Source organism: Cornus florida, unplaced genomic scaffold (genome assembly GCF_030987335.1).
Source record: "Cornus florida cultivar Cherokee Brave unplaced genomic scaffold, ASM3098733v1 CherokeeBrave_3.0.0_Hap2_Chr11, whole genome shotgun sequence".
Classification (NCBI taxonomy): domain Eukaryota; kingdom Viridiplantae; phylum Streptophyta; class Magnoliopsida; order Cornales; family Cornaceae; genus Cornus; species Cornus florida.
Window position 1 is genome coordinate 37174453 of NW_026775581.1, and position 14687 is coordinate 37189139.

Below are 14687 nucleotides of genomic sequence, written 5' to 3' on the forward strand. Positions count from 1 at the left end.
GGATTATTAAGATAAGCCTATTTTCCTTTTAACCTGATCTTGCAAAAGCTTGATCCTAGGAATATAGCTTACATCTTGAAAATCCTTCATTTAAAAGTAATTGAACAACTACCTTATAATTGATGACAAAACTTCCACGTCATTATAAATGAGTAGGATGTCATCAATATATAGAATTAAGAAAAATAATAACATTCCCTTGTATACTCATGATTTATTCACTAAGAAATCTTCTGGTATCTTTTTGTAGATTAACTTGCCTTCCATAGGAATCACCCTACTAGAAAGTTCTACAAGATCCCAGAATTTATTAGAATACATAGATTCCAACTCTGATTTCATAGTAACTCACCAAAACGATCTGTATCCACATCAGTTCACGCTTCCGTGTAGCTTACTGGGTCCAACTCATGTTTAACAGGGATGTCCATAATGGTCTCGCCTAAAAACATGATTCTGTCGAATTGGATGATAATCCTCCCACTACATCAATGTACCGATGCAAGAATCTGTGTAGTAGATGATGCTAACGCATCAATAGGGAATTCATATATTATTCTCAATCTCTATAATAAGTGTGTTCACATGTGGTATACCTGGTACTCATACCAAATTCTCTAACATTATGCTACTAGGTATGTGATTCATAATATGATTCTCCTATAGATAAACAGTGAGTGTAAACAATCAACTTTTATCTTTGAGATCATAAAATAATCCATCCTAGTGACATTTAGAGTAGCTATCAAATCTAGCATGCCTATGATCTGCTTCCAACTTACTTGTCCATATCAAGCGCACATGTGCAAGACTACCCCATATGTGCATATGATTCAAACTAATATTTAGTCAAAAACACAGCTCAACGGTATCCTTGAGACAGACTAAGATGGAATGCAGTTCATAATGCGCATCGATGTCATTAACGCTAAACTCTTAAATGAAAGAGATAATGTGGCATTACTGATCATAGATCTAACCATGTTAAGTGGAATTCTGTTATTCCTATTTGACACCTAAATTAATTTAGCGTCAATTGCGGAAAACTGGTACACAACACCCTCATTGACTATATAGTCTTTGCACTATCCCAAGAAATACTCAAATACTCGATCAGATCGAAAGTGTCTTGATAAGTTTACCTAATCTGAGCTCCACATCAGTCTTGACCCTCTCAGAATATACCAAAAGTATAAGACTTGTGTCGCAACAGGTAAATTTATCCAAAACGTGAGTAATCTTGATTGGATGTTCATAAGACTACACGTGTACGTGTGTACCGACTCCAATTGTTCTTTATGTCTATTTCATTTGGCTGATTAAGCCCTTAGAGTTATCTATCCTTCAAAACAAGATTCACAAGTTTGGTTTAGGCTCCTCTGCCTCCCTAGGTAATAAACCTTCTTTAACCAATCTTTAAATCTCATTTTGATTGATTACAACCCAAAAATAGACACCAAAAATACAATGAGTCAGGAATAACAAATTTTCTCTTAACATTCAATCTAGAAGATGCAACACTAGTTTCTACATCCTGCAAATCTTAAGAGCTTGTGATTATAGTATATTAACCATCTTTCAATACACCAGAAGCAATCACATATCTATTCAATTTTATAAAACCAGTTTTACAAAATAACGATCTAGTTTTTATAAGCCAAAAGTGAAATAAGAATGAGATTGCGTTTCACTTCTGTGCATAAAGATAGTTCTCTAATACTAATATCCTCATACTCTCTAATTTCAGATGTAATACTCCCACTGACTTAGTTACAACCTTGGCATCAGGTCAAAAGATAAATATATACCTATATCATCAAGGCTTCTGGATTCCTGAAATCCTTACAATAAATTGCAAACATGTTTAGTGGCTCCAGAATCTATCCATCAGGAATCAATAGATACAACCACATAACATGGCTCAATGATTAAATATATATTTTCCTATGCCACGTCATTGCTTAGACAGTTTGTCCTTTAGTGTCTTAGTTAACGGCAAAAGAAACAGTTTCATTCGCCCTCCACATACACTGCCTTATTCCCTTTAACCTTTTAGATACCTATGTTTTGTGCTAGCCTAGTCCTATTATCATCCTTCTTCTTTGCTTTGCCCATCCACTTGGGCCTAGAAGAAGATGGTATAGACTAGGTTAGATTGATAGGAACGCCCATACTCTTGATTATCCCTTCTTCTGTTACCAATTCTATAAGAATATCAGCGAGTGTGAACTCAAACTGATTCCTTATTTAGTTCACTCTAACAGAGTCGAATGAGTTTGGTAACAAGGCAATAATCATGTCAACTTGAAACTTACCACCCAAGTCAGCCTTATTGATCTCCAGCTAATTTTAAATAATAAACAATCATTTTCCAAAATTTGATTTCAAACTGGAGTTCATCAGGTTATCTTGATGGTATTTAAATTTGACACAGTACTTAGGCATATGCTCTATCTAATCTCACCAAAATATCTCATTGACATTTAATATGATACTTGAAGAAAATAAAATAATACAAATGTTAGCTTTGGAGTATATTCGAGCTAAACTCTAGAATATTGCACCAAGTCATATCATTTGCCTTATCTAATTTATTAAAAGCATTAATGTCAAATTTGGTATCTCAAAGTAAAAGAGATAGGTATAGGAGTAATAAACACATTTTGTACCCTTACGTTGTGAATAAAATATCTAAGCTCATTTTCCAGTCATTATAAATAAGGTCCAATATCATAGAATATGTAAGCAAGCAGATAAACTGGAGTAGACATAATTAATCTGAATATAAATGCATTCATACAACATGCAAGGTGAATTATTAATTCTGTCATGCATATTTAAAATTAAAATGAGTTTGTTAACCACATAATATAATAAATCTCAATCGAACAAGAGATCATTATCATTATTGGTGAACAATCCCTTTTAATTAATGCGGGTCCCTCAACTCTGTAGCATAATAAATCAACCAATCAATATGTCAATAACTTATCCTGTTGGAGGAGTTCATTATTACTATTGTTGAGATTCATTTACTATTAGGTGAGCACTTCCATTAAAATAGTATGTGGGTCCCTTAACCACTGCATGAAAAATCGGATAACCAATACACCAATAACTTATTCGGTTGGCGAAGTTCATTATTGCTATTGGCGGGCAAATCCCATCATCTCCATATCTCTTAAGACAATGCCTTGTCTATCTATATGAAATGACTCCCGATTATGTTTAGCCTTTCTAAAATCACCTAGTGTAGACCATTCCGTTGGGGAGCTAACACTATTGATTTTAGATTGAGTGTATAACATTATTAATGCTCTAATGAAAAATAAAACATTAAATATGTTGTCATTATAATCTAGACTCTTTAAATCATGCGTAGGGCCTTATTTTTAAAGATCTAATTACAATGAACATTTAATATTTTTATTTTCATGAGACAACCATTCTTGTAATATTAAGACTCTTCAAATCATGCGTGGGGCCTTATTTTTGAAGATCTAATTACAATGGTTTTAATAACGAAGGCCATGGGGCAATGTATAAAAATCCCCGCTCCCACTCAATTTTTAATCATTCATAATTAGGGTTTTCATTTTATTCATTTACATGATATAATGCATGCAAAACGTCTTGATTTTAATCCAATTAAATTTAGAAAATATTTGGACTTTAAACGATTCACTAATATTTAATTTGAAGCACACTTTAAAAATAATTTACAAAATCAATTTTTCGTTTCCCAATAAGTGCCCTCAAATTAATTAGTAATCTAATCCAATTAATTTTCATAATTTAATTAATATAAATCAAGCCATTTAAATAAATATCATGGATCCAATGCATGAACAATAATAATTAGCAATTAATTATTTCATGCATCACATACAACAATAAATGACAGATAAAGCAAATTAAATGGCCAATGGATTCAGCTTTTAACATTTAAAAACTATTCTTGCTGTACGGGCATCCTTCAACTGTCTGTAAACACCCATAGGAAGCTTGTACGCGTCAGGAGAAGCAAAACGCCGCTTGAAACGAGCCCGGAGGACCTCACACGCGCTAGCACGCGCCTAGGGCAAGCTGCACGTGCTCCCACGCGCTCCCACGCGCCGGCACGCGCCTGGGGCGCGTGGAATGCACACTCACGCGCTCCCACGCGCCTGGGGCGCGTGGGACGCGCCTCCACGCGCCTTCACGCGCGTGGAGTTCAAGCTCCCTTGGCTGGCGCGTGCAATGCACGCGCCAGCATGTGCACTCTCCTGGCGCGTGTGGAACACGCGCCAGGCTCACCATCTTGACGCCACACCTGATCCGGGCCACCTCCGACGCCCCTTCTCGCCGCCGGCGAAGCTCCGGCCACCGGAAAAACGCCGAAAAAATTCCAAAAAATCCGAAAAAATGCCAGAAAATTAAATTAAGCCTCAAAAAATTCCAGAAAAATTCCAAAAAATTCGAAAAAATTCCAGAAAATTACTGAAGCATAATTTAATCCTTTTGGACCTTCTTGAAGCTTCATAGCATCCTTTGACGAAGATTACATGGCTTTAAAAATATTTACAATTTGAAATACAATGGAAAAAATTAAATTACATCATTGAACTTTCAAACGGCTAAATCAAAGCCTTAATTACATTCATCCAAAGATAAAATTACATTAATTTAACCTATAAGCTTCATCCATGGCCCAACCATACATCATCATTCATTCACAATTATTCATACATCATTATGTATCAATATATATCAACATATTAAATCATACATCAACATACATCAATAAAAATATATATGAATATAATTTTGGATCTATGAATGATGATTTTCATAAAATCATGATCTCTAGTAATGAATCAAACCATGCTCTGATACCACTGTTGGGAAACGTGCTAGTTTTAAAAACTTTTCGAGGGATTTAAATTCATAGATCTTGATTCATCACATAGAGACAAGTTTTATGCAAAAAATAAAATAAAATATGATGTATTATTCAACTAAAAGATTGAATACTTACATCAAGATTTGAGTAAACCTCAGATCTCTCCTCTAAAGTGAATGTTCTCACTTATTGTAGATCCCTTTTGCTAGATGCATTCTCCTTGGATCTCCATCTTCTTGGTAATTGTTTTGCCTTTAGGAATCACTCATATGCCTCCATGAATGACCTTGAAAAACTAGGCTTGTGGGAGCCTCCATTAGATGAGAATATAAACCCTAATTTTCTAGAGAGAGAAAATTTATTCCTTTTTCCTTCTCATAAAAATCACCCCCTAAAATATACATAGACCATGTATATTTATAGGCAACATAAAAATAAAGAAAAGGAAACAACAAATCCTTCTCCATCTCTAATTCATATGTCTCAAATCTAATATGATTCCAATATCAAGTTGGGCTATGAGTGAGAATCCATTGGGCCTATTATTTTATTGGCTACAATGAATTAATAATTGGCCCGGTCCATGGACCCAATTCAATTAATTCATAAATTAATTTCTACTCCACTAAAAGAAATTAATTGAACTCCAATTAAATAATAAATAACTTCTAAGTCAATATTGCACTTTGACCCCTCTATGCATAATTAGTTATCGGATAAATATAGCCATCAATCCGACTACTTAATTAATATATTTATTTTGGTACCTTTGATTATTTCTGGTTCGATCACAATAAAACATTTGTTTGACAAAAATAATAATTTAAATAAATAAATATATAATAAATCATTTTGTCTAAAAACACACGAAGGCCTTCGAATTTACTTTGTGATCAACCATAATCAATACAAAATAAATACAAGTAGCAATGATGCAAATATTGAAAATATAACCCTCTAACTATTAATTACATAACTACCCAAAGTGTCGGTCTAAGGATCCCGAAGAATCCGCCGAACAAATCAAAGTAATTATTAATTAATAAAAGAGTCTATACTTTTCTCATGCTTAAGAGTCAAATGCCATGACGGTGATAGGGAGTAATTGCATACGACGGCTCTCGCAATATATCTCAACCTAACGCGGATCCAGTTCAAGTCTTAATTAATTATGAGTCCATCCATAATTACCGACTATGAACAATTTATAATTACTATTTATATATCATGCATTGATTGTCATCACATACATATATATAAATATTTCTTGTAATTAACTGGACACTATCAATTTCATAGTGAATTGAAACATAATACATTGAATTCACCAATTATATAAATCATAAATATTTCAGATATGTCAGGAACATATGTCAATACAATCCAGATAGGAATTCGCTATGCCAGGGCATATAAATCCCAACAGTTAGTTGCTACAAAAAGAAAATTGTGACTTCACTTGACCCTTTACAAAATGAAAAATGAAAAATGAAGAGGCTGTGTTGGTGTTTTTGGTTTATGGATGGTTTGATGGGGAGAGATGTGGAAGGGTGGGATGATGATGCGTTTAACTAAAATTGTGGATAAGGTGAGATTGCCTCACTCCCATTGGCAAATTTTCCTTTCATCAGTCTTATAGCTACAAATTTGTGTGGTGTGTGTGATATTTTGGAGCCCACCATGAAGTTAAAATGTGTTTTTTATATCTGTTATTTTTGCTTGCTAGACTACAAAAGGACCCAATTTTTGTGTGGCCAGTGACTCCCAAGTCCCCAGCCAGATTCCCTAATGAAAATTTACCACTCAATTAAGAATGGAGATATTGTCATTATTAGGAACTGTAATGACATAGAGGAAGGAACAATTTATAAATATTTCTTTATCAACTTCCAAGTTAAAACTAACTGAGGTGTAAGGTTCCGAACTCGGGTTTGACACTGCGCTAGCCCTCGCAGGTGCTGTGAGGGGGTGCACCTTGGCCACTTCAGAATTCGGTCCGCCGTTTCATTTTCACTTGACCAATGGAACTAGCATATAACATATAATAAATGAACTTATCGTAGGCTCACAGACCGACGCTATAATCTAAAATGACTATCTTACCCTTGTGACCTCAGGATTTCTATTTTGAATTGGAAGTATTGTATCATGTTTTAATTAATCAAATGTCATTATAATTGACCAGTAAGACACTAGTGTGACTCCTAATGCATTGAATGATGTGAAATGATGACTTTGCCCTTAGTTGACCACTTGACCCCGAGTTCGGGTCGTTACATGAGGTCGAGAGTTCGGATCATCCCCCCCAAGACCTAACATCCATCAACTCAGGTCCCAAACCTGTGTTAAAAAGGTTCCCAATTTCCATTTACATATTAGCAAAACTTTCTCAGCAATCAAACAGGTATATACTACTTTGAGTAATTCTTTTCCCAGCATGTCCCTTCTGTACTTTTGGGCTCTGCTAACCCATATTATAAATAAAAAAAATGTAGCCAAAAACTACCACACACAAATTCAATCTCCAGTTTCAGCAGCATTTCAATCAGATACTTTTAAGCAAGAAAATACGTAGTAATCATCAAATACTTGTCCAACTCAAACGCTCAACTCTGGCAATCTGCATGCTTCACAATATTTGAACATAATTCCAATACCCAATTTTACCGCTAGTCTGTACATGTTTTGAGATTTTAAATATATGAAACATAACATAGATCATCAGCAGTTTTCTCCAATCTCTTTTTCTACAGGCTTTCTAACAAAAATGTATACGTCTACAGGTTAAAGAACTCAAGTGACCGGGGGGAAAGAGAAAAAAAGGAGACGACACGCAATGTCAATGGACTCCCAAGTCTCAATAGCTAATTTCTCTGTCGAAGTTCATATTTGAATTTGCCACCAATCTGCTAGAATCACAAACTTGTAGACACATCTTTAATTCCTTCAATAGCATTTTTTCAGCCTACACTTAGCAGATAAACTCATAGAGTGTCCACTATACAGTTTTGATGCCAGCACTGCCTATACCTGTTTATCAATGAATTATGAAGAAAGGACAAAGTCCAGCTCTGGAATCAGAATGATCTGCCACTAGATTAAAGTCATGTTTGAAAAGTAAGTTCTGAGATGAAATCAAGCTTGCATGGGTCAAATATGTGCAAGAACAACCCTCTACCTACCATCCCAACCGAGACAATCTCTTCCTCTTCCGATTCTTTTTTCGTGCGGCAGAATTCTTAGAATTGCCCATGGAGCTGGAGGGCAGAGCAAGAGTGGATGGTGTCTTGCCAACAGATGTTCTCCCTTTCTTAGCAACCCATTTCAGTGGCAGATTATTTACTACACTGCCAATATCATTTGAACTGTTCAGTTCAACGAGTGTCTGAATTTGATCAAGCATCTGGTGTGTCCATGCCATTGACAGATCCAATGCAACTGAATCATCCTTCGGTTTTTTCCAGAGATTAATTAAAATCTCTTTAAAAGAACAGAAAGACATAGAAGACTGATACCCTTGACGATTTTCACAGATCATATTGACCTTTATGACATGCTTGCAAAAGTTTCCCTGCATTGACCATGCACAATCACAAAAAGCAAATTCTGATCCAGGATTCCACACAAGATGCGTTAGGCTGCTGTCTTTTTGGCTCACAACCTTGGCAAAGAGGTGGTCCCTCTCATCCAAGGTAACAGATGTATCCGGAATTTGCAGTGCCCGGTGCCATGATGTGGAAGCAATATATTCCTCCTTAACATTTTGGAAGGAATCACTCTCATCTGCAAATCGGTCAAGCCAGTAGCTTGAATGCAACTCTGTTGTCAGTTTGTGCACTAACCAATCGACTCTCTGGAGTGCACCAAGATGTGAATCATCAAATAGTTTGACTTTCAGCTTCACATGATACGCTTCTATGGCACCAGATGCCTCCTGGCTTGCAAGTGGGAGAGTTTTCATTGTTGTAAGCCACATCTCTATACAACAAAAAATGAATAATACTAATTTCAGAAATTCAAATTTTAAAGAAGTCCCACAGAGAGAGAGAGAGAGAGAGAGAGAGATTGAGTCATCTAACCAATCTTAGGCACCCAAGTGGCCTTGAAGTACTGTACAAAGGCAGTTTGATCAACAAAATCTTGGGTTAATTCTTCCAAGGCAGCCAAAGAATCCATTCCACCCCAAATGCTGTACACTATTTCTCCCAGTCGTTTAAAAATCTCCCGTTGAACTTCAATATTACTACATTTCTTGACAATATTCCTCAGCCATGATCTACGAACACGCCAGAGGGAGAATAGGACAGGACAAGAAAATGCATCCCTGAAAGACAGTCCACTCCATATAACTGATCCGAAAATAATGTATATTTAAACAGGAAAAAATTAAAGGAAGAGCATCCTGCCTTATCGGATCAATCTCTGCCGCAGCATCATCAATCAAAAACCCATTGGCCTTCCATCCAGGTTCAGCAGCATGAACACGATCAAGTAGAGCTTTCATCCACTTAGACACATCTGGCTTAGCAATGCTTCGAGTAATGACCCAGGCAACAGGGAGCGCATGTTGTCTTGAATCAAACACAAGAAGTGTACATAAGGGATACTGCCATTCAGAAAAGAAGACGTGAGAATGTCTGGTAGATTTTCTAAAGCATGCACAAACAAACATCAATGAATTCATTACCTTGAGTCTTTTTATGCCAAATGTTGAATCAATGGCCATGAGACTGCGATGGCCAAAACGAATCATTTGTTGCAACTGCCACTCTGTTTGAATCCCCAGAATGAAAGAATCTGTCTCTGAAGTATCTTGGTAATAGAATATAGATTTCTTATTGCGTTCTACCCACATTCGTATGCTAGCTTGGTCATCTAAATCCAACTCATGCGTAGAACGTCTAATAATCATCCCGAGTTTGTGCACATACTGGGAAGCAAGGCTATTTACTTTTGCATTTGAACCACAGTAGCGTTGAATCCCTTCAATGTGCTTCTCTAACACATTCTCCTCAGGAATGCCAAGATAGATCATAGACATAGTTTGTTGTTGAATCTCATTACATATATATGGAATTTTCTTGGCACCAGGGCCAATTGCATCTCTGTCAAGTGGCCCGTGACAAACAAAACCAGACTTGTTTACATGGCGCTTATCATTGTAGACAATAAGTGCAAGAGATGGACGTGCATACAGACGCTTCACTACAAAATGGCATGTGCAGCCACGCATAGACTGAGGTCTAGCAGCGCGGTTTCGAGTGTTAAGTCGATATCTTCGGCTTGGCAAAATACCCCCACCTTCCCCATAGTTTTCTGGACCAAATGAACACCAATATCTTTGCAAAGATAAAAATGAAAGAAAACGAACACAAGAGAACATAATTATTAGTTTGAAACAGAATATGCAAACTCTACTTTGACACATATGAAAACCTAAGCATTGAGAATTTTACAGCTCAAATGACCGATTTGTCAACTGAAAAAGGCAGTTTAGCATGTAGACCACATTTTTATTCCTCCACAGTAAAAGGTTCCAAACTTGGTGTTTGAATGCCAAATCTAAATGATGGTTGTTATGTAAGTGAAACAAAGTTTCAAGGAATTTCATCAGAATTTGATCATGAACTCCTTGGATCACATAATCTGAATAGCTTCATTGTGTTAATTATATAGTGTTTTTCAGAAATACATTGTTCAGGTTCAATGATATGACAGAATAACCTTGTCATCCTGAAGCAGCAAGGTGAATATGATGAAGTAATATGCAAGCCGACAAACTTACAGCCTATATTCCAAATACTCATCAGTCTTGTAGTCCTTCAAGGTGCCTTTTGATCGTTTTCTGCCCCTCTCAATATGGAATCTCGTCGGACATTCTACATTAGAGCATTCTCCTATTATAAAATCATCAACACGTGCATAAGGAATAAGGGCTACATCATCATGACGTTCGGCAGTTCCAAATTTCGTCCAATTCAAGTCAGCAGAAGAGAACTCTTCATCTTGTGGATCTTGAACAGGAATATCGAGGATCGATTCGATTATGTCCATCTTCTACAACACCACTACCTACTGATTGGAAGAATTCTTGAGCCAGCTTAACATTCAGCACCAATTACTGCTAAAAAATAATGCATGCATCAATTAAAAAACATAAATTAGTCAGAAGAGGCAAACAAGTAACAACTTAGATTGGATAATTGTAAACATTTACTGTCACAAATTTTTTTCAGAACCATCACAAAGACTGGTTTTTGGACCATGGAGAAGAGCAATCATTACTTTACCGGGAACAGAATTCTAGTTGCAGAGGAAGTATCATGCTCACCGCTAAGTAACCACATTTGCTATCACATGGTGTCAATGAGATCGAAAATATTGTGGAAAGTTTAGTCATATTGAATCCTACATTACAAGCATTTGGGTACGTGCATGTCAGGTGTGTGGGTATGAGTCTAATCAATGCATTTATCGAATTGCCAAACCCAAGGCCACGGCGACCAGCCAATATTCATATTAAAAAGAACACCACGCCTATTGAATCCTACATTACATGTACTTAGGTACGTGCATGTTAGGTGTGTGGGCATGAGTCTGACCACTGTATTTATCGAATTCCCAAACCCAAGGACATGGGGACTGGCCAATATTCATATATTTTATAGTTAAAAATAATGTTTTGTGTGAATATAATGTTTAGCATAGACATGTCACTCATTTTGAAGCAATAATGTGACAGAAGGAACATTAAAATAGTTTTTAGGTAAAATTATATAACAAACTTAAAATATTGGATATGCTTGTAAAGTGTGTGTACAACAACACGTATTGGACACATATCACATACCCATGTTCCAAAATCTTGTGTTCAACACGAATGTGCTTTACCCATTTTTCAAAAGTCCAAGTAACATATGGATCGAATCTATGTACATTTTAGCAAATTCATTAAACTAATCAGGCATTTACCTTAGTGCCAGGAAATTTAAGCTCCCACATTTTACGAATGACGCTGATAAAATAAGAAAAGTTTACTTGATATTTCGTCATAACACTCTCGTTAATATTATTTGTAATTCTCCCATTTTGGCTTTGCAACTCAAACTATAATTTGGTTAAATATGAAAAATGAAATAACTTTCACAAACTTCACATTTAGAAACTAATATCTCTCTTTGAATAACATGGCCGCATGACAATTTCTAATCTGCCAAAAGAGACAACCAGTTGATAATGTCTTTTCTTCAGTTTCGTACTTCTTTTTTTTTTTTTTTTTTTTTTTTTTTTTTTTTTTGGGGTTAACAGCAGTTGATGAGGCCAATATTACACATCCTATGTTTGTTTGCCAAAGTACAGACTTAAAATCTATAAAAGCAATTTAATAAATCTATACCATAATTAAACCCCATTCTATTTGACCAGAAATCACACTGTAATTGTGGCAGCAGAAACTTTTCTAATAGAGGACTAAAACACCATCACCAATTCTACAACTCTACTCAACAAAGCCTTGTTCCAACCAGGGCCAGCCCTGAGATTCCAAATATTTTGAGAGGCCCTAGGCAAACTTTCAAATGTGAGGCCCTTAAGTTTCACATGCGCAAAAAAAATTATAAGAATGCGGAATTTTCACACGATGTTTTCTAATTCTATAGCTAATTTAATTGTGCGCATGTGTATTGTGCATAAGACAACTAACTAATAACTATAACCTTCATTCATTAAATCTTCATGTTCATTGACTAACTTCCTATGATCTTCATTCATTAAATCTTCATGTTTATTGAGATTTTCTTCATTTGCTTTCGTATTCATATGTTTTTCATTCACCAAATCTTCAACTAAACTCTCTATTTGTGTATTGCTCGTAAAAAACTTAAGATTATCTCCTTTTTGAGATTGAATCAATTCTTCTTCTCTCTCTCTTTTTTTTTTTTTTTTTTTCATGCCCAGATTCAAATTTTCTTGTAGACATAATGAAATCTCTTGAAATCTAAATAACAGGAACCATAATCAACATAAAACTAGACTTCAAAAAAATAATAATAATAATTTGCTTTGTTTAAAGAAAATATATATTACCTCAATACACAATTGATTTGATTCAAGTTCAAGGCAAATAACCTCACGAGATCCTAAGAAGAGTGTCCTGCTAGCATGTGAAAGAAGATCACAATTAACATATAATGGATGGAGAATCAAACTGAAACAATAATAACTATGCATTGCCGATCATACAATAAATATAACTAAAAAAAAATCTAAAATCAAGCAGTTTGGTCGAATGATCTCCTGGCTGGAGTTTTCAGTGGAATCTGGAGGAGAGGAGAGAAGACAAAACAGAGTATCCAAAATACAGTCCAAAAGTGGAAATGAGGAACAGAAAACTGCAGCTTCTTTTTTACATTCATTGTTTATATAGCTGCTAAAATTTGATGATTACAGATGACAAAAATATGTGGAGATGAGGTGACTATATATATATAGGAGGCTGAACTTTTAGTGTTGAAGAAGTAGTGGGACTTTTAGGTTATATGTGGCATCCACTATCATTTATAGTTTTGTCTTTCACTCTTTATATTAACTACACTTTGTGTGTGTTTTTATTGGGAGCCAACTACCCCTTTCTTGATTTCAGGATGAGGAATCAACTTTAGTAGCAGTGATTGATTGATCTTTCTACAGAAGACCTGTGCAAATTAATAGAAAAAACCATTAACTTTTGTTTTATTAAAGCCTGCTCTTGATTTCCATGTGTTTGTACATTGATGGCAAGTGCTTTGACAGTATTATTAACTGAAATTCTAGCTGAGCCAACTTCAAATAACATCAATAATGGTGGTATGTATCTGCATATAAAAATAAAATATAAAAAAAAACCCTTAATTTGGCACTTTTAAGTATGAGCATAATTTAGAGATCGAAAAAGTTAATTATTACCTCAACGGCTCAACCCAGAAGGGATCCTTAATTTTCGTAGGATTGAATGTGAAAATGCAAAAACTTATGAGGAAAAGGGGTATGATTGCTGCTGTTGTGAGATTTGAGTGGAATGAGGGAGAGGTAAAAAAAAAAAAAAAGTGTCTGCCATAGATTATGGACTCGATCGCCATGAACACATGTAGAAAGGCACACATTTATTAAAATACTCAGAGAACCATAATATATTCATTCATCTTTTGATAGCCATCACACACAGTGACACACACACAAAAAACCCTAGTTTGGAAGCTACTTTTCACTATTGGAACAAAGGTAAAGGCCCTAATCAAACGAACCAAAGGTCCAAAGTTAGAACAAATCAAATGATGAGATGAACAAAAGAAAGAAACATGTATAAAAGATCGATTCATGCAAAAGGAGAGAGAAGAGAGAAAGAGGATGAACATACCTTGTCACCTGAGCCGACAGCGGAGGCTGCGTCCTGCGGAGTGTCGAAGCAGATTGTGTCGTCTGAAACTTGCCCTAACTTAATACTGGGTTACGACAGTAGACTTATGACATGTGCGTGTGCGTTTGTGTGTGCGTGTGAATACACACGTACTTATAGTTGATAATTGATGATTCTGCACAAGTTTATTTGATTCACAAATGCAGGTAAGGTTTTACTTAAAACCTAATCCCAGGTAAGCGGAAGGAACCAAGACGGGCTCGGGTTTGGACCGGGTTAAATTTACATGAATCATGTGATCTAGACACTTTGATAAGGGAGGAATGACTGCAATGAGCCGAGTAGGGGTACAACTTGGGCTGACCCAACCCAGCTCAATCCCAACCCAACCTCAACCTGAAATCGGGTCGG

At 35.7% G+C, this 14687-nt stretch overlaps 1 protein-coding gene across 4 annotated transcripts; it reads right to left on the reverse strand.

Moving 5' to 3' along the window:
- Positions 1–7435: 7435 nt before the first annotated feature.
- LOC132286984 (uncharacterized) lies at positions 7436–14418 on the reverse strand. Of its 4 annotated transcripts, none has more exons than XM_059789434.1 (7): positions 14277–14418; positions 12968–13034; positions 10668–11003; positions 9570–10221; positions 9289–9488; positions 8962–9206; positions 7436–8860 (listed from the first exon to the last, which is right to left on the reverse strand). In XM_059789434.1, exons 3-7 carry the CDS (start codon positions 10934–10936, stop codon positions 8061–8063), a joined length of 2166 nt encoding a protein of 721 aa, XP_059645417.1. In that variant the 5' UTR covers positions 10937–11003; positions 12968–13034; positions 14277–14418; the 3' UTR covers positions 7436–8060. The 4 variants fall into 4 exon arrangements, with proteins under 4 accessions (XP_059645417.1, XP_059645418.1, XP_059645421.1 ...); XM_059789435.1 differs by having other exon boundaries at positions 10668–11006; XM_059789438.1 differs by having other exon boundaries at positions 10668–11006; positions 12968–13037; positions 14277–14417.
- Between the last annotated feature and the right edge of the window lie 269 nt (positions 14419–14687).